The following is a 25,939-nucleotide window of genomic DNA, read 5'->3' as shown; positions in this document are numbered from 1 at the left end:
CATTGCAATTAATTATTACCTGTATATTTATATACAAAAAAATAATATTAAATATTTCAAATGTAACAAAAGTATTTCAATTAACTGATGAAAAAAATATAAGTTATTTAATATAGTTGCTTATATTTATTGCAATTAACTGTTTTTTTTATAAAAATATTTTTCTTTATCGTCACTAGTGATCACACATATAGAAAAAATAAAATAAATAAATTTCACGCATATATAGTATATTTATATATTTTATTTGCAAAAATTTTTGTCATATTTTAAGCATAAATTATCAATTTATTATAAAATAATAATTTTAATGCAGAATATTCCTCATTAGATTAGTTAACAAAAATAAAACTAAATAAATGAAATAAATAAATACAGTAATAACTATGTTTTATGATAGCACTGTTACATTTGAATGACAACATGAAAAGAGAGCACTGGTATTATAATAATAATAATAATTAGTATAATTGTTTTATTTAATAGGAGGTTTTCACTGGTAACTTATAGAAAGTAAAAGTTTTATTTTAAACAAAATAAAATAACAATAAAAACATTTTTAGTTATAAAAATTTGTTTATATACTGCTATTTTAAAAAAAATTGCTTGAAGGTAATAGACATCCCTTACCTAGTGGAAGGGCATTATATATATATATCAATAGATATATCTACTAAACTAACAAACTATCCTCCAATAGATTTTCAATAGGTTATAATTGGCTATTTTATATTATACTGATTATTATTATTACAGTATTATTATTATATATATATACTATAAAATAGAGAAAAATTACTTTTGGTTATATTCCACTGTTTCATACCTGTATATACAGTAGAGTATATTTTGATATATATAAATATACTGTACTGTAGTAATATGTTATGTAAGACATTGAAATATATATCAATTTTTGTTTATTTATTTCGCAAGATATGTGTCCCCTTAAAAACAAAATAAATAATAATAATAACGATAAATGTGTTGCAAAACTTTCACATATATAAAATTAAAGAAAAATAGATTTTATTAATGATATCAAAAAATATATGTATAACTAGTTTACTGATATTGATTTTATCTTTGAATGATTTTGTTTTAAAACAAACAGTAATACTATTTGACATATTATATACAGTAACTTATATATATATTATATATTATAGGATTAGCTTGCTAAAATATTTCATAATTGTTTTGGAAAATATTAAATAAAATATTTATATTAAATAGATAATAAAAAACTATATATATTATCATCAATTTTGTTTAATTTTATCTATCATATCAAATGTCATTAAATAAATTTAGTTTTATTATTTAAATAATTTGATAGATTTATTGTTATTTATATACCGTATTAATACAGTAAACAAAAATAACAATTTTTTAAATAAAAATTTTATGTTATAAAAGCAAATTAATACAATATCTAATAGTATTTAATTTTTTTTAAATAGATAATTGACTAGAAGTTCAAGTTTATACTTAGACCTTGCCATTGTGGATGTCATCCCTGTCCTCCAAAATAAACAAAAAATTTAAGTAAATATTGCAATTATATATATAGACAAAGCTTACACACAAACACACACACATACATACATATATATATATATATACACACCTATATTCACATAAACAATATTAAAGCCTATTTATCATTAGATAGGATAATAGTCTTTATTATTTTGTTATTCAATAAATAAAAATATTTACCAAAAAAAGCTAATCATCTAGTTTTTAAAAATTGCCCAGTAATTTTGGAAATTTTTTAAAAATTATTATCTAAAATTTAATTATTTCAAATTTCTATTTTTACAAAAAATAAATAAGTATTAATTTATGTATTTTTAATCAAATTATAATATAATTTATATAAATTATTTATATTACAATATTTTAGATTATTAGAAAAAAAGCATTTGTTTTAAATGTAAAATTTTAGATTTACTTTAACTACTAATAATTTATATAATTGTTAAATTTGACACTATGACCTTGGTTATAAATAATTTTATGTTTAAAAATATTTTTGGACACAATGTCTAAACTTGCACGTAATTTTGTGAATCCAATATTATTACAGTCAATTATATTTCAATGTAAATATTTTGATAACAAAATTATAAATTAGGTCATTATTATAATATAAAATTTAAAAAAATGTTGGGATAAACTATTATTTAAAAATAAAAATAAATTAATTAATAAAAATATTTTTAAAAAAATATTTTATTTGTAAATAAAAATTATATTTAAATTTTTTATTTTTGCAATATATTTTATGTCTAAAATAAATTGTTTTTATTTAAAATAAAAAATCATAATTTATAGTTATACTAAAATTAATTTTTAAAAAATTAAATTAATAAAATAAATAATTTACTATTATTTTTCATAATTTTCAATATACTTTCTATATATATTTGATATTAAATTTATTAATTTTATAATACACTGTATATACAATTATGAGAAACAAACAAACAAAAAAATTATTGTCAAAACTTTAAACATTATAATAATAATAATAATAATAATAAAAGCCGTTTAACTAGTTTTAATATTGACAAATAAATCAGGTTTTTTTTAAAAAAAATAAATAGATTGTCTGAAATGTTTTTAATTTAAAGTTATTATTGATATACAATTATACATATTATATTATATAGTATACAAAATACTGTACATATGTATGCAATGCATTTGTATAATATTACAGCTATGCTAATAAAATTAGAAATGTTTTATTTTAACGATTTGATGATTATTTCTATTAATAGTGAGAAAAGTCCTAAATTTTTTAAAGTTTACAACAATATAAGGGTCCGGTTTTATTATATATATATTAAATCAACTATCAAATAGAGGTTACTATGTCTCTCTCTCTCTCTCTCTCTCTCTCTYTCTCTTTCTATATATATACATACAAAATAATATATACAGTAGATTATATAACTTCATATTACATTATAAGCATTATTATTATTTGTATATACCCACTTAACACAGTTAGCTAACATACTTTGCTGCCAATATATATATATATATATATATATATATATATATATATATATATATATATAGTATATGCTCATCAAATATATAGTATATACAGGTATAATAATAGCCTAAATTTGAAAACCATTAAATGAAGTTCATTGTTGAATGTTTTTCATTGAGAAGACATTCAATAATAATAAAAAAAAAATAGTTTACTATAATGTAGTCTACTTTATATAACTATATTGTCTAAAAAAAAGTAATGCATAGATAGTCTTAAAATGTTTTAAGACAAATGTGTTTTCTATAGTCTAATAAATGACACCTTAAAAGTTGACAATTATAGATATATGCGGTAATAATAATAATAATAATAAATAATATATCATTATATGATTAAACACATGTATTACTAATAAATCTATCAATTGTTATATATTTTAGACTAATAATAATAATAATAATAAATTTATCTACTATTGTGTCTATATTTTTTGTGTGCGGTTAGATTGTTTTTGTTTGTTTGTTTAAGTATTATTATTATATAACTAAAATTAATAGTTTAAAAAAATCTATTTTAAGTTATTTTTTAATTATGTGAAAATATCTTATTTAAGTTTTAAAATAAATAAATAAATATTTCTATCAATATTTCAAGAATTATTAGTAATATTACTAAAATTATTTTTAAAATAGTTAATAATAATAATAATAAGTTTTAATTTTTAACTTTAGTGTGAAGTGAAATGATTGACAAACTATTATATTATTAGATAACTTTTTTTTAGTTAGTTGTTGTCAATAATAATTGACTTGTTTTAGTAAAAAAAATTGTTACACAAATAATAATAATTTGTTTGCAAAAAAAATATCATATATTTTTTGGTCTTATTGTCGAAACAACAATAATAACAACAACAATATGAAGTCATTATCGTATTTTGAGAGACTCTGGTATTATATGGACCAATACTGGGAAGACATTGGCGATCCCCGAGTCAATCACTGGCCACTTATCAGGGGTGGCATATGGCGTATACTGGCATTGATGTGCGCTTATGTATTCATTACACGTGTATATTTGCCATATTTTATGCAAAATCGGTATTATTATAATTATTATAACTATATAATTGTTATCACTATTAGTTTTTTACTGTAATCCAGGTATACTTTTTTTTTGGATATCTATAAACTTCAATAATATTTTATATAATATTTAGTTTATAATACAGTTTATATATTGTATTATTTTTGTTGTTTTACTATAATTTATAGGAAAGAATTCAAATTGAAAAAACTGATGCTTTTCTACAATATAGTCATGATTTGTGCCAATGTTTATGCATTTTACTGGTCAGTCATATCAGTGGACAGGGGTCGCATATTTTTGGACTTTAGCTATCCATCGCGTAAAGATATGTCAGATAATACACTATGGTTTTTGTATTTAGGTTAGTACAGTAGTATTGTTTAATTAATCAATTAATTATATGTCACAAAATTTTTTTATATGAACAATAATTAGTCTAAATGTATTGTAATTTTGTGTAATTAATACAATATTATTTTATACATTAATTTACCTATTATTTGATTTTTTTGTTAATCACTTTAATCACAGTAATTACTTTATTAATAATAATAATATTTGTCACTTATTTTTTTTACACCAAAAAGGCTGGTATTTTATGCTGTCCCGACTGCTTGATCTATTCGATACGGTATTCATAGTATTGCGCAAAAAGGACAGTCAGATAACGTCACTCCATCTCTATCATCATACAGTAGTTCCCTTACTATGTTGGGTATCATTCAAATACAATGCAATGATACCCATCATCCGTATGTTTGTATTGCTCAATTCGGCCATCCATACACTAATGTACAGTTACTATGCACTGGCAGCTTTCGGACCGGCTGTCCGACCCTATCTCTGGTGGAAACGTTATCTAACATTGTTTCAGATCATGCAGTTTGTCATATGCGGCTCCTATGGCTGTCTACTATATTACAAGCAAACCGATTATCCGATGGATTGGTTTTATTTTGTTGTCGGACAAAATCCATTGTTTTTCCTAATGTTTTTTGATTTTTATTTAAAAAGTTATAATAATAATACTAATAATAATAGTAGTAGTAATAAAAAAGTTACTAATAAATATAATTCAAACAAATTTGATAATAATAGTACTAGATTAAATTATGAAAAACAAAAAATATAAATTATAAAAATTGATTAGGCTAATTTATTGATTTTATTGTTATTAATTATTTTTTAGTTTAGAGTTTATTTTTAATTGAAATTATACCTTATTTTATTTTGATTATTATTATTACATATTTATAAGATTAAATAAAAATATACAATTTGTAAATATTTTTTAATTTTTTATTTATTTTTTTTAATTTTAAAATTTAATAAAATTTATGCTTTCTTTTTTTATTATTTTAAAATTTAATAAAATTATTTATGCTTTCTATTTATAATAACTATCTATCAAAATCAATTAATCTTTATGATTAAACAAAAACAACAAAAAATTGAGAAAATAAAAATTATTTACATTAAATAAGATATATATATATATTATTGATAATTAAAAAAAATTAATCAAATAAATCTTTTATTATTTGTATTATTTGAGGCTATATTTATATAGATAATCATAAAATTAAACTAAAACAATTTATTTTAAAAAATAATATTTCAAAATAAAAACAATAACAACTAGATAATAAAAACATAGTAATAAAATCATAAATTGTAGCATTTTTTTATCATTAATATATTTAACAAATCGATTTCATAGTTATTATTAGATTTCTGAAATTTTTTATTTGTCTTCACATTAAATAAAAAATTTATAATATATATAAAAACTAAAGATAACATTATTATTAATTATTATGATATTATTATTATTATATAAATATTAAAATGAAATATTATATAATTATATATAAATTTCTAAAAACAGTTGTTTTTAAAGATATTAGACAACACATTGATTACTAATAAAAAATAATTACAATATATACTGTAGAAACAATTGATGCAAATTTTATAATTTATGTTTTTTACTATTATTGTTATTATTATTTTTATTTGTAATACTATTACTGAAACTTTTATTATTATTATTATTACTAGTATTTGTGCAATAATTGCATTTAAAGTACTGCCAAAACATATAGAAAAATATGAACGGCTGTACATAACCTACTGATGTATAGATGGGCGGATAGCCGGTCTGTAGGCATAGAAATACCGTAAAATATAGACCGTAGAGTACAAACTGATACAACTGTAGTATTGTTAGGTATTTTTTCCACCAAAGATATGGCTGAATACGGGGTCCGAAAGTCGACAGCGCATAATAGGAGTACATGATTGCATGTATAACAGAATTACAAATAGGAAACAGGACTACCGGTGCCGCTGTCGGCGATATCCTCATCACTAGCCAGCCGAGCATCGGTACTATTGTATGATGGTATAGATGCAGTGTTGATACCTGTCCCATAAAGTATTTAGAAGTTTAAAAAATTAATAGTTTAATTATTATTAACATAACAGTAATATTATATATATTAATATTATTATAATCAGTTAAATTTTTCAAACAAACAAACAAAAAGTTATTTATTTTTATAATAAATTAATTTTTTTAAATTATGCACTTATATAATTTTGTTGTTGATTAAAATAAAAACATGAAACTTATACTAAACTAAAATATTAAAAATCATGATAATTTGATAATTATATTAATAGATATATATATTGCATGTTGCATACTACCCATTACTATAAACAACTATAAATATTCATTATAATTTCTATTTCTAATTGTAAAAAAAAATTATTTGTAAATTATAACATTTAATATTATTATTATTATTAAATAGTAAAATGCCCATGGCTCAATTCAATTAAAGAGAATTAACTAATACATCAAAATTAAACTGTATTTTAGAGAAGAAAAAAATTAATTTTGGTATTTAAATAATTCATAAATAAAAAAAACTACATTCAAAAAAATAACAGCTAATAATTTTATATATTTAAAAAAAATAATTTATAATATAATTAACATTTTTTTTATAAACTCATTATCTCTCTCTCTCTTTAATTTATTTGTAGACATTAATGTAACTATGTTTATGTGTATTAATTATAACATATATCCATCTAATTTATATAAATATATATATATTTTAATAATATCTTATTTAATAAAAATGAAACATATATTAGAAACAAAAAAAATAAAATAAAAATATTAACCAAATAAATTGAGGTCAGATTTATGTTATAAATAAATCGTGAGTCCGTTAACAACAACAACAACAACAAAAATTGCTGATATTTTAGCCGATATTTATAAAAATTACTAGTTTTCTCTCTTATTTAGTATATTTATATGTTATTATATATATATATTAATATATGCTATATTTTATGTGTCCTCAAAAAATAAAATACTATTTGACAATAAAAAAACAATACAATAATACCTAATAAAATTATTAATTTATAAATATTTTAATAATTTAAAAGATATATTATGTATTTGTTTTTAGGGAAAAGTAGTAACTTTTAATTAAAAAAATAAATAACTTTTTCAAAATGTTATTTAACAGCAAAAAAAATGAATCATATGTTCAGTTAAATTAGTTATAAATTTCCTTATTATTAATTATTACTTATATTATTATAAAATAAATAAATGTTATGTTTATTTTAATTAATATTATTTACAGTATAATAAACTTTTGAGTTATTTATTTGATTTTTGAATACTTTGTTGTTTTTATACATAAACAGTATATACAGTTAAATGGGTTTTTCTTTTATTAAAAAATATTAGTTTAAACAAAAAAATAATTTATTTTAACATTTTATCGTTTAAATTATATATTAATATATTTTTTTGTTTAATCATTTAATAACTATATAACTCAAATAGTATTAATGTTTATTTATTTAATATTGTCAGTAACACTTTAGATATGAGAAACAAACAAATTAAAAAAAATAGTTTATGTAATAAATTTTACTTATAATGTAATTAAAAAATGTCAATAAAAACTATTATAATTATGACATTTAGGCTAATCAGTAATCATAATGATAAATTAATTAAAAAATATATAATTACAATAGTATATCAAAATTTTAACCAAAGAGCAAATATAATATAAATTAAATATATTATTTAATAGACAAGAGTAACGAGATTAATATAATAGATATTATGTATAATGTTTAATCATTTTATCTTAATTATAATAAAATTTAAATTATTAAATAATAACAATAATAATATTTGATAAACAAATTGATTGAAAAATAATCGACTATTTTTTAATATAGTAAAATAAAATGTATTAAATAAATTGATTATATTTTTTAGATAATATCATATAAAATATTATATTATTAATATTAATGATAATGTTATTTTTTTATCAAGTGTTTATATAAAATAGTATTATAAAATCATTAAATATAAACATTTTTATAAATAACTAAAATAAATAAATAAATATATAATACCTGAGAATATTTCTTTCGGAGCACAAAAAATATGGTATCAAACAGATCCAAAAATTTGGTCAAAAAATAGCCGTAACCAGAGTATAACAAACGTATAGCTTTGGGACTGACATCAAATTTATTAGGAAACTGGAAGTCCATTAAATCCCAGCCATAATTAATACAGGCAAGCATTTCGGCAAAATAGTAGACATTGATGAGAACCAATAATATGTTATAAAATAACATTAGATAATGTAAACTAAATGCCTGTCGATCTTTCATCAGCTGAGGTCCAATGTATCGGACAAACACTAGATAGGATGCCATTATCGATAACATTGTCCATGGACCATTGTCCATCATAGGTAGGTGCCGGGTACCTAAGTATATATATATATATATTAATTTTAATTTTATAATAAATTATATAGAAAATAGTTAAGCAATGTAAAATATTGATGTTAAACTAAAATTAAATTAGAATTAAATAAAAATAGAAATTAAAACTCAAATATCTATCAATTATTAAATTAAGCAAATTTCTATCAATTTTATTAAATTGTTTTAATTTGTTAAAGAAAATATTTTAGTTAATGTAGATTTTTTTTCAATGAAAAATATTATGTTTACTTACGGGGATCGCCGACATCGTTCCAGAAGTCAATCAAATAGTAGGACAGTCCACCCGTTAGCGGCTGTCCGTATCGGTGATAGGGCTGATGTAGTGATAGTATAGGATGTTGTGTGCGATTGAATGTCATCTTTCAAAAAATTAGTGATGAGGTGATGGTGTGTATGTTGTAATTGTAGTTTAAATGTATAAAACAATAACAACAAAAATAAATTGTTGGTTACTTTATTTCACCCCGATATAATCCAAATTTAACTAATTTAAAAAAAATTGTTTACACAAATAAACTCAAACAAACACACACACACACACACTAACTATGCGGTGATTTACTAATAAACTAAAAAAAAATCAAATTTTTCTTTTGCAAAAAATACAAATAAATAGTGAAATAAATAGTTTCTATGATTTGTAGTGAACAACTAAAATAATAATAAAAAAAAATCTCAATTATTAATAATACATAGTGTTTATATAAAAAAAAAACTTTAATACATACGGTACAAAGTTTTTAAACTACAATATACTTGCACTGTATATATATATATATATATATATATATACTGTATATACAATAATAAACTTAAATAATAATTATAATATGTGTTTCATTGCTTTCCCCCACCCATTCCGTTAAAATTGCTAAAAAAGTCAGGTGTCATAGTTGTAAGTCATACTGTATGTGTGTATGTGTATACACTGTATAGTAACTGTGCTGTTATGTTAGGTTAGGTACTGTATAGTAAAATAACTGTACTAATAGTGCGGAAAACTGGTTTTCAAACAAAAAATAGCCTTAAATCGCTATTTAAACACTACTAAAAACTTGCACTACTTATATATATATATATATGTCTGTATTTTATTATTATTATATGATGCTATAATAAACTATTTTTTAATTATTGATAGTGAGTGTGTTATTTTTAGTAACCAGTGACACAAACACACACACACACACACACACACACACACACACACACACACACACACACACAGACATAGTTAATAGTTAATGATATTATTTTTTTTTTAATTATTTGATCAGGGTTTTAAATTAATAATCTAATTTTCTAAACTAAACTTTTTTGTTGAAAAAAATTCTACTATAATTAATTAGGTGTTTATTATAATTGTCAGATAATAAAATGTCAAAATATTTTATATACATAAGTTCATTGAGAAAACAAAAATAATAATTGTGTCCAGATCAATGAGTTGACTAAATGCTAATTTAATAGATAAAAAAATCATTGATTTGTTTATGTGGGAAAAAAATAAGTTTAAAAACATTTTAGTTAAATTAAATTTTTGTTAGTATAATTAATAATTAATTTATTGATAATATGGTTTTATTTTTTTATAAACAAAAAGTAATTTAATTTACTGTAATAACATTTGAGTTTATTTTGTATAAATAGTTGAGTTGTTTTTATTGTATATTGAAAATAAAAATAGTTTTTTATATTTAAATTAAAATTTTAAAAAAATAATAAATAGTTTAACATATAAATTTACATACGTCCTATTAATTTATAGTATCGATATATTGATATAAAATACTAAAAATAAAGTTAATAAATATTGTTTATTATTATTATTATTTAGTTAATTTGTGTATAAGTTTTATTTATTTTTATATGTATTGCAATCCCCCCCCCTCGAGGAGGTTTAAATTAAATGCTAAAATATATTTAAATAAGTGGACACAAAATAAATTTATTATATATTTATTTATTGATAAAAGTTATTATTTGTATATCAATTTTTTTGCAAATAAAAACAAAAAATTTTAATTTTCATCAAATCATATCATATAATATTATAATTATTATCTTAGGATAAGTATGTATTTTTTGATTGCTATATTCAGTGCAATATATAAAGTATATATATATAAATAATATTTAAATATAAACAAGTTTAGCATATTTTAATTTTCTTTGACGTATCAGATATGTTGTCAGTTAAGTATTTTTTAGTATAGTTTTAAAATTTGAAATATATTTACTGTATATTTATGTCAAAAAATTATGATAACTTAAGATTATTATAATAATCATAATAAAGTGTTTTTGTTTTAAATTTAAATTTATTTTTTTATGTTTTGTATTTTACGACTATTTTTAAAAATAAATTATTTTTTAAACAATAATAAGCTAAATATATTTTATTTTGTTATACTAATTAAAAATTTATTTGTTAGCAAAAAAAATTATATACATTAAATTTTTTAAAAAATGCAATGAAACTATTAATATTTTTAGATTTTATAGCATTTTAGTATTTTTGTAAAAATATATAAATAATAATAAATAATAATAAATAATAATAAAAGATTATAAACTAAAAACAAAATAAATTATCATTTTTGTATATGTTTTTTTAAAAATAAATTATAATGAAATATTTATGAATTTAAAGTTATTTATTATAAAAAAATAATAATAATAAAATTAAAATGTTATAAAAAATAAACATATTTATAAAAAACACATACAATTAACTAAATAACAAACACTAATAGGGGTTATGATTGTTTTTTACTACCGGTGCTATTATGCTTATTATTATTACCTCTACCATTGTAGGAGTAGTGAAAAAATTGCCAAAACATATAGAAAAATATAAACGGCTGAATAAAACCAATGGACATATAGATGGCCGGATAGCCTGACTGTGCAAATAGAAACACTGTATAGTAGACACCGTAGATTACAAACTGACACAATTGTAGTATTGTTAGGTATTTTTTCCACCATAGATAGGGTCGTACACTGGGTCCCAGTGCCGACAGTGCATAGTAGGTATACATAACGGTGTGGACAAATGAATTGGCAATTGCAAACAAGCCTATCGGTGCTGCTGTCGGTGATATTTTCATGGCCATCCAACCCAACATTGGTACAATGGTATGATGATACAGGTGCAATATTGTTATCTAAATAAATATTCATAATAAAATATAATGTTATCAACATAGCATAGTGTTAATTACTTATAATTGATATAAGTAAACTATTTTTTTATTAAGTTATTAAATATACTGTATATTAAAATACAGTATACACAGTATAAAATTTATACTATAAATTATATATAAAATTATATATCAGTATATATCAATATTTATTAATAATTACAATAACAACAAACTGTAACAAATTAATTATAATACATATATGCTAAACTTTATTAATTATATTTAAGTATTTATATTAGTAAAGTGAACCAATAGTTTAAAATTTAAACTTAATTTAAACTTTAAATTGTAAGAAATTATATAAATATTTAAGTAAATTAATTAACACAATGTTTTTTTTAAAAATGGACAAATATTTAGCCAATATTTATAAATTAAACAATTAATAAGATATCTTGTAAGATATGAATTGATTTTGAAAATTAATTAAAAATATTTAGATAACTAATTAACAAATAATAAATATAAATACTCTACAACTCTATAAAAATTTTACAAAAACTTATTTTCTAAATAAAACAAAATTTTAAAAATTTTAAACAAAACAATTAGGTAAACAAATAAAAATTATTTAATTAAACTTGATTGTTAATGTTGAATAATTTAAAAAATAATAATATATGTTTATAAAAAAATTAGATTAATTTTATTAATAGTTACATAAAATTATTTATTATAATAAATAGTATAATTCTCATTAGTTAAATAATAATAACAAATAAAACTATATTATATATGATATTTTAAAAATAACATTAACATTAAAATCGTGAATCAACAATAATTATATTAAAAATGCTATAATTTACTCATTATAATTATTTAACTATAATTTTTTTTTGTTTTTTTAATTACTGTATAAATACTGTATAAGCAAAAATTATTTTACATATTTTTAATTTATAAAAATAAGTTATTTTGATAAATTAAAATTATAAATCAATACAATTTAACATAACTTAAACACTTTTAACATTTAATTAAATTAATATATATATATAGTCACAGTTTTTATAACTTATTATTTTAATTATACGAAATTTAAAAAAAATATTTTCAACACAAATCTATCATAATAATATATATTTTATTATAAAATAGTTATTATTTAAATTAAAAAAATATATTGGTTTACCTGAGAGTATTTTTTTCTGAGCACAAAGAAAACGGTATCAAACAGATCGAGGAATTTGGTCAAAAAGTAGGCATAACCCGAGTATAGCATACGCATGGCTCGGGGACTCGTATCATATTTACTGGGAAACTGAAAGTCCAGCAAATCTCGGCCAAATCCTATGCATACCAGTGCTTCGATAAAAAAGTAAACATTGCACACAACCAATACTGTATTGTATAATAACATGGTATGTCTCAGTGTATAGGGATCCCTGTGCTTCATCAATGCCGGTCCAATGTGTCGGGTAAAAATCAGATAGCTTAGCATAATGGCGCACAGTGTCCATGGTCCATTTGTTAATAGTGGTAAGTGTCGGGTTCCTTGTTTTAATTTTTTTAAAAAATTATTTAGTTATAATTATTTGTTTGTTATGATATTAAAGTTAAACTATTAACAACTTGTAAATTAAATTCATAAATATCTTAAATAATTATATAATATAAAATTATTTCAAAAGTTCCTGAGATGACAACAATGTAATATAAGTCCTATTCATTAACTAAGTTATCATATTTAATGCTTACAATGACTGTAAAGCTTACGGTAGACTCTAAGCGGTAAATATGATAACTTAGTTAATGAATAGGACTTATATTACATTGTTGTCATCTCAGGATATCGTGAAATAATTTTACTTTATATCTAACTAACTAACTGTAACTAACTATATCTAAATGCTATCAATATTTATTAGTTTTTCATATTATTTATAATTAAGTTATTCTAATAATTTATTTGAATCTGAAATTATTCTTATATTTAAAATACTAACTATTAGTTATAAAAAGTTATATATTAAAATAAAGCAATATTTAATAATTAAAAAAATAGATTATAATTATTTAATATATGTAATTTGTAAAAGTAAACTTATTATATAAATATAATGCAAAATACATGCTAAAATTTTTAATTAGATAGTATATATTTATAAAAAAAAAATATAATTATAATATCAAATTTCAAATCTAAATAGCCTGATAAATATTAAAATACTACTTAAGTAGTATCTATAATATAAAAATATTTAAAATAAATTTAATCTATTAGAAATAGATTACCATGTACAATTTGATAAAAAAAATTAATTTTAACATCTTACTTGGATCACCAATGTCATCCCAAAAATCTAATAAATAATACGATAATCTATTTGTCTTGATATAATATGCACCGGTAGTTTGATTTACCGGTGCAATTGATGAATAATTAGATATATTCCGCAACATTATTCCACAACAACAACAAAAAAACAACTAAAATATTATTTAGTTTCACATAAATTTATTAATTTATTTAGCAATTAATTCAATCATTTTACATAAGTCATATATAATTATATTAATTTTTTAAAAGAAAAATGTAAATTGAACTTAATTAAAATAACTACTATAATTTTTTATAAAGTATATTATTAATTTTAATAGATTATGATAAAAAAACAAAAAAAACATATATGTTCATAACTGCACTTACATAGTATATACTTTTTTAAAAATAAAAATAATACTAGAATAACAAACAAACATTTGTATTTAAACTTTTTTTAAAAAAAATATTTTTATGTGTTATCCTATTATTAATATTATTACAGTATTATTTAAATACATACATATTATTAAACTCATTTCACAGGCATATATCAGTCATCATTATATACTGTATTTGATAGTCTAATAATAGTAAGTATAGTATATATACTGTATATATAAATATACTGATAATAACTGGACTGGACTTAATACGTTACTAACAAACAAACACACAAACAAACCAAACAGTGATGATATACCAGTCCCCTCTCAAAAAAATAAAAATAAAACTTGTTGTCCATTATTGCATAACATAATTGACAGTACAAAGTTTGTATACATAAACTCGTAAAATGCATACATATATAAATATATATATATATATATACCTAAATAAAACTAAAATATATGAAACTTATACAGTATTTTATATTGCTTTGCACTGGAAAAAAATAATAAAATAAAATAACAAAATAAATATTAATTTTCATGAATTATTATAATTAAAAAATAATAGGATTTTTATTCATCTCATTCAGTCAGTCAGTAATATAGTTATCGTGTGAATAGTCAATTGAAAAATCTTTATTTTTTTGGGAACATTTTGATGAACAGTTGTATAATTATTTTGTTTATTATTATTATTATTAGAATATATTTAGTATACAATTACTAACCCTATCAATGAACCGATAGTTTTTTTTTGATGATATAACTGGTTAGTGATTTTTATATACATTACAAACTGTATATACAGTATATATGTTTTTTAGCAAAATATTTTTTTGTATTGACTCCGGGAGGCCATAAAAGTGTTGATTTTTATGTTGAAAAGTTATTTCATTGATTATATATTTATATATATATATATATATATATATATATATTTGAGTTTGATATAGATATAAAAAGTGAAAACTAGTTTATTATTGTTTTTTTAAAAAAAATAAATTATTACTACTTTTATAATATTTGTGTTTGTTTTTTTTGTGAATTTATTTTATTATGTCTTAGACTTAATTCAATTGTATTTGATTTTTATTAAATCTTTTTATTTTGTGAATTATCAATAATCTTAATATAAAAATAAAATCCCAATAAAAACCATTTAATACATAGAGATTTATTTATTGGGTTTTAAGTTCATCATTATGAAAAATAATAGTTTTTAAATATTGTATTATTATGTTTTTTTTATTATGTAGTGACATAAAACTACGATATAAACATTGTACTAAAAATTAAATTTTTAATTAAATAATTTTTTTTTACTTTATTATTCAAATGTATTTTTTTTTATTAATAATGCAATTGTTTTATTCTTTAGTAACTTTAGATAATATAGTAATAAATATTTAGATAATAAAGACCAATATATATATATATATACAATTATTTTCAAAATATTTTAATAAATATTTTTTATTTAATTGAAAATAATCGTATTTTCGTGTTATAAATAATTATACATTATTTTAGTGTATTTTTTAATAAATAAATAAATATTTTAATAAATTTAAAAATAGAAAAATAATTTTCATTATATTTACGTAATATATAATCATCAATATAATGATTTTACAATCAATAATCATTATATAATAGCATATATGTATATTTAAAAAAAAAGTTATTATGTTAAAATCAATTTTTTAAAAATACTATATTATTGTAATATATCTGTATGATTAATTTTCGTGCACAATATTAATTTTATTTTTACACCATATTATATACGGTACAATAATATTTAATAATAATAATATTAATAATAATAAGCAATAGCATCAGTCATAACAATAGATTATTTTTTAAGGTCAATATGAAAAAAACATTTTTATTTCAAAAGTTATATAATTGTATTTTTTAAAAAAATATTATTCAAAATCTACTGTATGTTTAGTTTAAAAATAGAAAAAAAAACATTTGAATATGATTTACAATTATAAGTCTTGATTTAATATTATTATTATTTATTATGAAAAATCTTTTTTATTAAATGTATTAAATATACTATTTTATAATATATTAGTAGATTTATTTATTTTAAAAATATGGCATATTTGATACACGAAAATAATAAATCTAAATAAGTGTTTTTATTTCAACAAAAAAAATAAAAACTGATGGGATTTTATGAAAATCATTAAAATACTAATAATAATAATAAGAATTTAATTACTAATATAACTATAAATATATATTTTTCAAAAAAATAATAATAATTTATTTTAAATTCCTTTTATATTTTTCATTGTTTATAACTATTGCATAAACAGTAATATGATATAACATATTTAAATAATAATTAATAATTATATAATACAATTCAGTATATAAAAGATGATTATATTTTTTTGTTTTGTTTTGTGTACTAGTTTTTACACTTTATTAAAACAAAACGTTAAATAATTTTTATTGTTTTTTTGTTGTTGTATAATTGTAAAATTTTAATATATAATATGATTAAAAAGATCAGTAAAACCATTATAATTATATTTATTATTATAAAATTATATATTTGATCTAAATTATGCAAATTAAATATTAAAAATTATAATAAAAAATATGTTTTTTTTCATTTAAAAATAATATATAACTAAATATTTATAACTTTTAAAAGATTTATTACTCATTTTATAATTATTATTATTATTATCACTAAATTTTATGAGACATTTTTAGTATTTGTGTTCATTCTAGTGTTCAATACTTGATTATCTGTAATGAAAAATAAAGGGAAAAACGTTTATTTAAAAAATATTGTTTAAAAAATATTATTTAATATAAAAAAAATGAATTAAAAATAATATTTAAAAAAATAATAGAAGAAAAAAAATATTAATAGAAGAAAAATAAATTATATGAAAAATATCATGTTTTTTCTTTTTGCTTAATTTAATAATTAAAAGTTATAATAATAATTATTATTATTAAGTTAATTGTTGTAATTTAATTATAATAATAAATTATTTTATAAAAAATTCATTAAACAAATTTATTTTGCTTATATAATCCTTTAGTTTCTGCATCACTGATGGCTAGTATGGGTGCTAATCGGGTTCTAAGCTTAAGATTATTGCTATTAGTTCGGGTAGTAGTAGTAGTGGTGGTAGTAGTGGTAGGGGTAGGGGTGGGTGAGATGCTATCAATGGGTAAGTTAGGTCTTTGTTGTTGTTGTTGTTGTTCATCCGGACCTTTAGGTTTTGGTGCTGTTATGACGGCGTTGGCCGACGACGAAGCACTAGTCGACGGATCATTTGATCCGGTCGGTCCATATTTGGCCCTTAGTTTGTCTTCCGATGACATGGATTTTACGGCTCCCGGTGCTCCGCCGGTTCCCGAATAGTTGGGCGAATTGATGAGCTCGAGAAACATCTTGATTTGCTCGAGTAGTTCGACAATCAACAGGTGCTGGTGTTTAACCTATTAATTAATTACAACAAAATATTTTCACTTAATATAAATAAAATTATTTTATAAAATATATAATATATACATATATTTATTTAAAATATAACAGTGTGTGGTGTGTCTTATCTAACTGGTCTAACATTAAAACTCAAAATATCTGCTATTTATTTTACTATAAACTCCCAAATTTACACACACACACACACACACACACACACACACACACACACACACACACACACACACACACACACACACACACACACACACACACACACAATACACACATACATATATATACATACAGTACACACACACACACACACACACACACACACACACACACACACACACACACACACACACACACACACACACACACACACACACACACACACACACACACACACACATACCTTCAGTACATACCTGTTGCTGCAAATGGACGTTCAGTTTTTCGACTTTTTCCTGTTTTTCGAGTAACAGTTCACTCATATCTTGTTGTTGTTGGAGAAGCAACAAAATTTGTTTCAAATTGCCATCATTGCCTAAATCGTTGGCCGATACTTCCCGAACCGGCTGTTGGCCGCCCGGTTGCAGCATTAATGTGAGCAACATGTTTGACGATCGGCCAACTGGTTGACCACCACTACCATTACCGTCGGCAGCATTTCTATTGTTTTCCAGATGACTGCTACCAATGCTCGTACTTATGTTAGAAAATAAGAAATAAAGAGAGAGATAGAGAGAGAGATTTATAAATATATAATTAAAATATGATAATATATTACTTTACAGTAACAATGAAATATATTGTATATTACCTAAAAATGTTTCCCTTATTGGTGTCGACCCATACACTGGCCTTAGACCGGGACAAAGTTTTCAAAGTGTCGTCCGATTTTTTAACCGGCGATTCAGTCGATTGAATAGACTGTTTGGTGGGTTGTTGTTGTTGTTGCTGTTGTTGTTGTTGTTGTAGTAGTTGTTGTTGTTGTAAAGTGACTGTGAATGGGGGTGGAGGTGGGGGCGAAACGTTTGATACTGATATTGGGTTCGGTTCAGGGCTTCCGATGGTTTCAATTGAAGTTTCCTCTAAATGTTGGAAAATATTATTTATTTATCAAAAAAAAAACAAATAATAAATAATTATTATTATTATTATTATTAAATTCAATATATTATATATATATTGAAACTTACTATTTAGTTGACATTGTATAACATGAAATACTATCACTAAAATGTAAACTATTTGTATTAGTTTAGATAAAATGCCAAAACTATTGAAACAAAAATTATATTTAATAAACATATTTAAATGTTTTAATACTATAAACCCAAAAATATTAGCTAATATTGTTATTATTCTAGTTTGATCAATAAAATCACCATTATAAATAATAATAGGTTAATAATTTAATTAATTAATTTAGTAAAGAAAACATATTGATCAAAACTAATTATATTATAAATTTAATGGTTCATACATTTATTATGTTTTTTTTCTATATTTGTAACTTTTATTAGTTTTATTAGAAATATATAATAATTTTTGTTGTTAAATTAATCTAATTAATATTTATTGATAAATTATCAACAACAAAAAATAATTATTTTAAAAAAATAAATATATAAATTGAGTTGAATAATTTAAATATTTTCTAAATAAAATAAATAATTTTATAGTATAAATTACTAATAAAAAACCAATAAAAAAATAAAATCATAAAGTTCTATTATATTTTATAATTTTACAATTAGTTATTTTTTTTAAAAAAAATAATTAATAAACTTATTTAAAAAATAATTTAGTGTAAAAAATAAAATTTAGTGTAATTGATTATACAGTAAAAATTTATATAATAGCTATATTTAAATTTAAATAGTTACATTATAAACAGGTTGATGTACTAATTATATTTATTACTACTGTACAACACTGTAACATATATTTTACAAATATTTTCACAATAGTTATTAATAAAATTAATCCAATAATTTTATATAAGTTATATTTGATTAAAATTATATTAATTATTATTATTGTTAATATTTATATAATAAATTTTTTCAGTAGTAAATCTATGTAGTTGTAATTTAATTACTTATTTATAAATATATATAAATGTAAATGTAAATGTATATTAATAATATATAGTTTAATCACTTTGTAATATAATTGTTAATAAGCTAGTTCATTGTTTTATATTGTAAATTTGTTCAACATAAATGTCATTATGATTATTATTATACGTAATAATACATTGTACTACTGTATGTCATATACTGTATATATAATAATAATAATATTATTATTATATTGATATTTATAAAAGTTGATTATTTTATTTATTGATTAATACTATATTTGAAATGTATGTTAGGAAATAATATTGCAATAACTATTGTAAATTGGGTTTAAAAGTTAAAGATAATATAAATAATGATAATAATCTTTTCTATTAAAAAGATAATAAAAATCATTAATTAATTTATTAAACTATCAAAATATTTCTATTATTTTTAAAGTATAATAGTATATGAAATTAACTAGTTCATTGTTTTATATAAAAAATATATATTTTGGTAAAGTATATAAATATCAGATATTTTTACAAGTAATATATAATATACAGTGTTTACTACAGTATTTATTATTAATTAATAAAAGTTAATATAATTAATTTTTAAAAAAAATGTTGTCCAAGTTAAATATATTTATTTTATTAGTTACTATTATAGGTAATATATCTAAATTTATTTATATCTGAAAAATATTATTTACATTTTTTAAATAATTTAAATAAAATAATTTTTTCAAATAAAATAAAATAATATTTAGGGGGTTTATCTCGTCATCCATTACCTGATGAAACTGACAGTGATTTTCAAAATGATTGTCTCAATAGCAGTAATAATTATCGACAATATCATGAGTCACCTGATTTTGTTTTAGATCAATCGGTATGTAATTAAATTAAATTTCATATAAAATACAATTACAAACAGAGAGAGAGAGAAAGAGAGAGAGAGAGAGAGAGAGAGAGAGAGAGATAATAACATCTAATTTTTAAAAATATTAACTATAATTATATATATTTTTTAAATACATAAATATAAAAAGCTAGTAGACTATGCTAAGTCCCGGTGCCAAACTATATCACAAAATGAGGGAACACTTAGTCACGATGGTCTAGACAAGGGTATTGGCGAAAATTTGGCATGGATGTGCAAATGGGGCAGTAAAATGTGTACTGGACAACAAGCTGTAGACATGTGGTTAGTAATTGTATACATAAGCGCTAAATTACATAATCAAAATTATTAATAATTGTATTTAATTTTGATTATATTTGAAACTATAGGTACGCTGAAGAAAAACATTACAACTATAGTGATCCAAAATATTCGCCCAAAACCGGACACTTTACCCAATTAGTCTGGAAAGACACTGTTCACGTAGGCTGTGCCCGTTGTTTTGGTCGCGGCCCGCGCGGCAATGAGACATATATTGTGTGCAATTATAAACCGCGCGGCAATATTGTTGGCTATAAAAATGTATTTTTTCGTAGAAATGTTTTAGATCCGGAATATTAGTATTTTATAATTATTATTTTTGTTGTTATTATTATTATTATTATTATTATTATTTGTTGTTATTAATAATTGAGTTTATTAATTTTTGTTAATTAAATATTTATTTATTTAGTTTTAGTTTATTTAGTTATAATTATTTTTGTTTTTGTTTTATATAATTGTTAAATAAATTTTAAGATAAGACTATTTTTTACACCCACAAAAAAATCAATAAAACTAAAATTTTTGTTTATTTAATTTATTGATAATTATTTTAAAAAAAAAATATAATTGTGAATATTATAAATTGTTGCAATAATTTATAATATCATAATATTAAGCTTTTTTAAGTATTTTATTATCACGTTTTAATTAACATAGATTTTCTAATGCAAAAATAAACTAAAACTTATATAAGTATTTTACATTTATATTATTAACTTAATTTTAGTAATTTTAAAAATATTATTATTAAAATAATTGCTGAGTGTTTACTGAGTTAAATGATAAAAATATTAGTATTTCATTGATAACTGGGTTAGAAATTATAGTTAAATTATGGCTAAAATTTTTTTATAATTATTATTAATTGTTGTCAAAACGAAACATAATATCAATAAGTGGTCCCAAAACTGATTTATGTCTGTGCCGTGAGTTCAACAACTGTTCGTCGGTAGTGTTGACAATAGCCCGTAGTTCCAACCAAACCGTCCGATCAAAGTGTCGATCGCATTCACCGATATCGGTGTACTGATTGCAGGCAAAGTTGGTCACTGCACGGGTCGAGTCGTCAATGATTTTCATTACAAACTCAACATTATTGGTATCACAAATAGCGGTCATTTCCCGATGGATACAATTGTTTCGCTGATGAAATGCACAACAGATACCCGGTATGACATACCGGTCCTCTACTTGTCTATAGATGTACTCGAGTTGAACAATATATTTGTCAACACAAATGTTAATCGGATGGATGCGCTCCCGGGGTGTCCAACACCGGGCAAACTCTAGAAAGTCTTGAAAATATAATTTTTATAAAAAATTATTGATTATTATTATTACAATTAGATAAATAAATATTATTATGTCAAACAAGCAATATTAAAAAATATCTAATAATTATTATAATTTTTTTTAATAATAATTATATTAAATGTTTATTTGTTTGTTTTAATTTATGCATTTTTTGGATATATAAATATTTACTAATAATTAAATTTATAAATGTTTAATAAATGTAATTACGTTGTCGTTGATCTGGTCGATGGCATCTTCTAGTGATAACACGTTTCAAATCTTTAGTCAATATTAACAGCGCGTGTCTGGCAAATGGCGGTAAACACGTGCGACCAAAGTTATGCAAACATTTTGCTGAGTCCAACATAAGTCTTGAATATATATATATATATATAATATTGTATATTATTATTTAAAAATATATTTATGAATTTTTTATATATATATTAATATATTATATATCAGTTAATCTATTAAATACTTGCACTCTCTGTCCATATCCATATTGTTTAAAGGTATGATAACATCGGGATCGCCAAAAAATGTCAAATGTTTGGCACAATCATCAGCGCTTGAAACTGTTATATTGCATGTTTGGTTACTTTTCAAACATTTTATTGACTTAAAATTAATGACTTAAAATAAGAAAAAAAATTATTAATTTAAATAATTTAATATATATATATATTTTAATTAAAATACTTATTTTTAATATATACAAACATACACAATATAAGTAATAGTAAATTTATGCATAAATTAAAAAATTGCATATTTTTTGCACATAATTTGCAGATAAAAGTGACATATATAATTAATATTATTATATTCAAAATTAAAAATAATAAAGATAATAAATATTTTTAAATTTATTAATTGTAAAATTCAATTGTTAAACACTTATGATAACTATAATAAAATTAAAATATTAAATTATATGATTATTAAAAAATATTTATAAGTTAAATGACTTTTATTGTGTTTTCTATTGTGTTGAAAAAATAATAATTTTTATTAACACAATTAGTCTGAAATAATATAAAATATATTAGTAATCATCATTAATGATGTCTCAAATAATGGTAAATACGATAATTGTTTTTTATATAAATAATTAACCTTGAAAAAATATGTGTTCTTGTATTATATTTAAATAAATTTTAAAAAAAGTCAACAATTAAAAATATAATAATCAGGTTAAATTAGATTTTATTTATAGAAATAATTAAATTTATATATTATTATAAGTTACATATATAAAAAATAAAATCTGCTACTAATAATTATTCACATAATATAGTCTATAATAAATGTATTAAAATATTTTCTATGATTTATTATTTCATAATTTGTATGCTAAATGAATTACAATAAAAATATAGTCTATTTGTTAAACTATTAATATGAGATGCTGTCCATAAAATAATTGAAAATGTAATCAAATAAAACATTGTGGCATTAAATATAATAATTGATAGAAAAATATTATTATCTGAAAAACACAATGTAGTCAAACAAAATACAATTATAACACCCAATATTAGCCAAATTGATGCCAAAAATTTAGACCAATAACTAATATTATAGTCATTGATATCATTGGAAAGTTTATTAAACAATTGCAATGTATTTAAAATATATCTAAAATTTAGTTGATATTTAGTTTTATTATTATTATTGGTTATTATTAGTCTTGTTTTCAATGATTTTATTCTCAATCTTAGATACAAACATAACAAATAAAAATATGTAACTTTCCAGAGTATTATTCCCATAAGATTTCTAACATTTAGATAACATAATAAAATATTATGTGTGCCATAGATTAGAAATTTAATTAAACCAATTTTATAGACAATAATCAATATATTCAATGGAAATGTTGGTGCAAAATATCTAACAATTAAATTGTTTAATTTGAATAATTTTTTAGCAGATTTTAGATATTTTACTAGTGATTGACCATCAGTTAGACCACAACTACTGGGTGTCCGCAAACCAGACAACATATCAAATACGGACATAAATGTTGGCAAAACATCGGCCCAATAGTGATTGTAATAATAAATACATTGAATGGCCAGACATAAGCAAAATACTAAAATAGTTGGACACCTAATGATATCACTGTTTTCATAGTAGTAGTAAAAATCGCCAAAAATTACATGCATTTCAATTGAGACCATATCTCTCATAATTAGTATCCAAATATTCCATACAATAAAATATAGGAAAACTCCAGTAATCAGTAGTGGATGTAAAGTCCAGTGTCGTCTCGGGGTTGGTATTAGCGGTGGTTTCAACAACAATCCGATTGCATACAACTGACTGCACGCGCAAACAACACGTAATTCACGTGCAATTTTCATATTTATATTTATCATTGTTATTAATAGAAAGATTTAGAAATATATGAAATTATTTTTAAATATGGATATCCACTGGATATTACTGATAATAATGAAATTTTTTTTTGAATAAAACTGCAAAAAATATATTTAAGTTTTTTGTTTACAATTTCTATAATAAGTCTAGAAATTTCTTTTAATATAATAACTTTTATAACATAATTTATTTATTTAACTAGGTTAATTATAGTTATATTATAATACTAATATATATTCTACTAATATATAAATGATAATTATATATAGATTATTATTTTACAATCCAATAATTAGCAATAGATAATAAAATGCTACATTAGTTGGTAATATTTAACATTAGTTCACTTAAACTTAGCAATAATTTTTAATAACAATTTTTATAGAATTCACTATTTTTTTGGCAATAATATCAATAATTTTTATTTTCTACGAATAGACTATTATTACTCTTCAAATACCTATCAAACTATTTATTGAGTCAACCATTTGTCTAATCATTTAATTAATTATTTAACTAAAAACATATATATATATACTGTACTATACAGTAGTATCTACTGTAATATAAATTACACATTAAAACTTAAATTCAAAAAATGTAAAAAATTTTCCAGACAATAATAGGATAATTATTTATCAAATATATTATTGATTATAAGAAA

General features: G+C 20.4%; 5 protein-coding genes across 5 annotated transcripts; 2 read left to right on the top strand and 3 right to left on the bottom strand.

Annotated features, from left to right (window-relative positions):
• Positions 1-3,931: 3,931 nt before the first annotated feature.
• On the top strand, positions 3,932-6,000 carry LOC128956744 (elongation of very long chain fatty acids protein AAEL008004-like). The gene is made up of 4 exons (XM_054302457.1): positions 3,932-4,113; positions 4,288-4,463; positions 4,690-5,092; positions 5,991-6,000. The coding sequence occupies exons 1-4, from the start codon at positions 3,932-3,934 to the stop codon at positions 5,998-6,000; spliced, it is 771 nt and encodes a 256-aa protein (XP_054158432.1).
• A 5-nt stretch (positions 6,001-6,005) lies between these two features.
• LOC128956743 (elongation of very long chain fatty acids protein 7-like) lies at positions 6,006-9,709 on the bottom strand. The gene is made up of 5 exons (XM_054302456.1): positions 9,685-9,709; positions 9,189-9,607; positions 8,573-8,934; positions 6,163-6,527; positions 6,006-6,024 (listed from the first exon to the last, which is right to left on the bottom strand). The coding sequence occupies exons 2-5, from the start codon at positions 9,313-9,315 to the stop codon at positions 6,006-6,008; spliced, it is 873 nt and encodes a 290-aa protein (XP_054158431.1). The 5' UTR covers positions 9,316-9,607; positions 9,685-9,709.
• A 2,006-nt stretch (positions 9,710-11,715) lies between these two features.
• On the bottom strand, positions 11,716-14,574 carry LOC128956741 (elongation of very long chain fatty acids protein 7-like). Its single transcript, XM_054302455.1, has 3 exons — positions 14,448-14,574; positions 13,304-13,665; positions 11,716-12,126 (listed from the first exon to the last, which is right to left on the bottom strand). The coding sequence occupies exons 1-3, from the start codon at positions 14,572-14,574 to the stop codon at positions 11,716-11,718; spliced, it is 900 nt and encodes a 299-aa protein (XP_054158430.1).
• Positions 14,575-17,865: 3,291 nt separating this feature from the next.
• LOC128956740 (signal transducer and activator of transcription A-like) lies at positions 17,866-19,693 on the bottom strand. The gene is made up of 4 exons (XM_054302454.1): positions 19,495-19,693; positions 19,116-19,386; positions 18,721-19,000; positions 17,866-18,303 (listed from the first exon to the last, which is right to left on the bottom strand). Exons 1-4 carry the CDS (start codon positions 19,604-19,606, stop codon positions 17,866-17,868), a joined length of 1,101 nt encoding a protein of 366 aa, XP_054158429.1. The 5' UTR covers positions 19,607-19,693.
• Positions 19,694-20,531: 838 nt separating this feature from the next.
• Positions 20,532-21,891, top strand: LOC128956739 (Golgi-associated plant pathogenesis-related protein 1-like). The gene is made up of 4 exons (XM_054302453.1): positions 20,532-20,547; positions 21,137-21,258; positions 21,419-21,573; positions 21,660-21,891. The coding sequence occupies exons 1-4, from the start codon at positions 20,532-20,534 to the stop codon at positions 21,889-21,891; spliced, it is 525 nt and encodes a 174-aa protein (XP_054158428.1).
• The last annotated feature ends 4,048 nt before the right edge of the window (positions 21,892-25,939 follow it).

Source organism: Oppia nitens, unplaced genomic scaffold (assembly GCF_028296485.1).
Source record: "Oppia nitens isolate AA-2021 unplaced genomic scaffold, nextdenovo-longstitch-racon4-pilon3 scaffold32_pilon_pilon_pilon, whole genome shotgun sequence".
Lineage (NCBI taxonomy): Eukaryota > Metazoa > Arthropoda > Arachnida > Sarcoptiformes > Oppiidae > Oppia > Oppia nitens.
The sequence above is the reverse complement of the archived record's forward strand: the minus strand, read 5'-3'. Positions and strand labels throughout refer to the sequence as shown.

Excerpts from the sequence above, each read along its gene's own strand:
- LOC128956740 (XM_054302454.1), bottom strand. The coding sequence starts at position 19,606 with ATGTTTATTAAATATAATTTTTGTTTCAATAGTTTTGGCATTTTATCT. Across the intron at positions 19,387-19,494 it reads TATACAATGTCAACTAAATA|AGGAAACTTCAATTGAAACC; the intron begins GTAAGTTTCAAT and ends TCCAACATTTAG. Across the intron at positions 19,001-19,115 it reads AATAAGGGAAACATTTTTAG|TACGAGCATTGGTAGCAGTC; the intron begins GTAATATACAAT and ends TTCTAACATAAG.
- LOC128956739 (XM_054302453.1), top strand. Across the intron at positions 21,259-21,418 it reads ATTTTGTTTTAGATCAATCG|CTAGTAGACTATGCTAAGTC; the intron begins GTATGTAATTAA and ends AAATATAAAAAG. Across the intron at positions 21,574-21,659 it reads CAACAAGCTGTAGACATGTG|GTACGCTGAAGAAAAACATT; the intron begins GTTAGTAATTGT and ends TTGAAACTATAG.
- LOC128956744 (XM_054302457.1), top strand. The coding sequence starts at position 3,932 with ATGAAGTCATTATCGTATTTTGAGAGACTCTGGTATTATATGGACCAA. Across the intron at positions 4,114-4,287 it reads CCATATTTTATGCAAAATCG|GAAAGAATTCAAATTGAAAA; the intron begins GTATTATTATAA and ends TATAATTTATAG. Across the intron at positions 4,464-4,689 it reads ACTATGGTTTTTGTATTTAG|GCTGGTATTTTATGCTGTCC; the intron begins GTTAGTACAGTA and ends TACACCAAAAAG.
- LOC128956741 (XM_054302455.1), bottom strand. The coding sequence starts at position 14,574 with ATGTTGCGGAATATATCTAATTATTCATCAATTGCACCGGTAAATCAA. Across the intron at positions 13,666-14,447 it reads GGATGACATTGGTGATCCAA|GAACCCGACACTTACCACTA; the intron begins GTAAGATGTTAA and ends AATTAAAACAAG. Across the intron at positions 12,127-13,303 it reads TCAGAAAAAAATACTCTCAG|ATAACAATATTGCACCTGTA; the intron begins GTAAACCAATAT and ends ATATTTATTTAG.
- LOC128956743 (XM_054302456.1), bottom strand. The coding sequence starts at position 9,315 with ATGACATTCAATCGCACACAACATCCTATACTATCACTACATCAGCCC. Across the intron at positions 8,935-9,188 it reads GAACGATGTCGGCGATCCCC|GTACCCGGCACCTACCTATG; the intron begins GTAAGTAAACAT and ends ATATATACTTAG. Across the intron at positions 6,528-8,572 it reads TCCGAAAGAAATATTCTCAG|GTATCAACACTGCATCTATA; the intron begins GTATTATATATT and ends TTTATGGGACAG.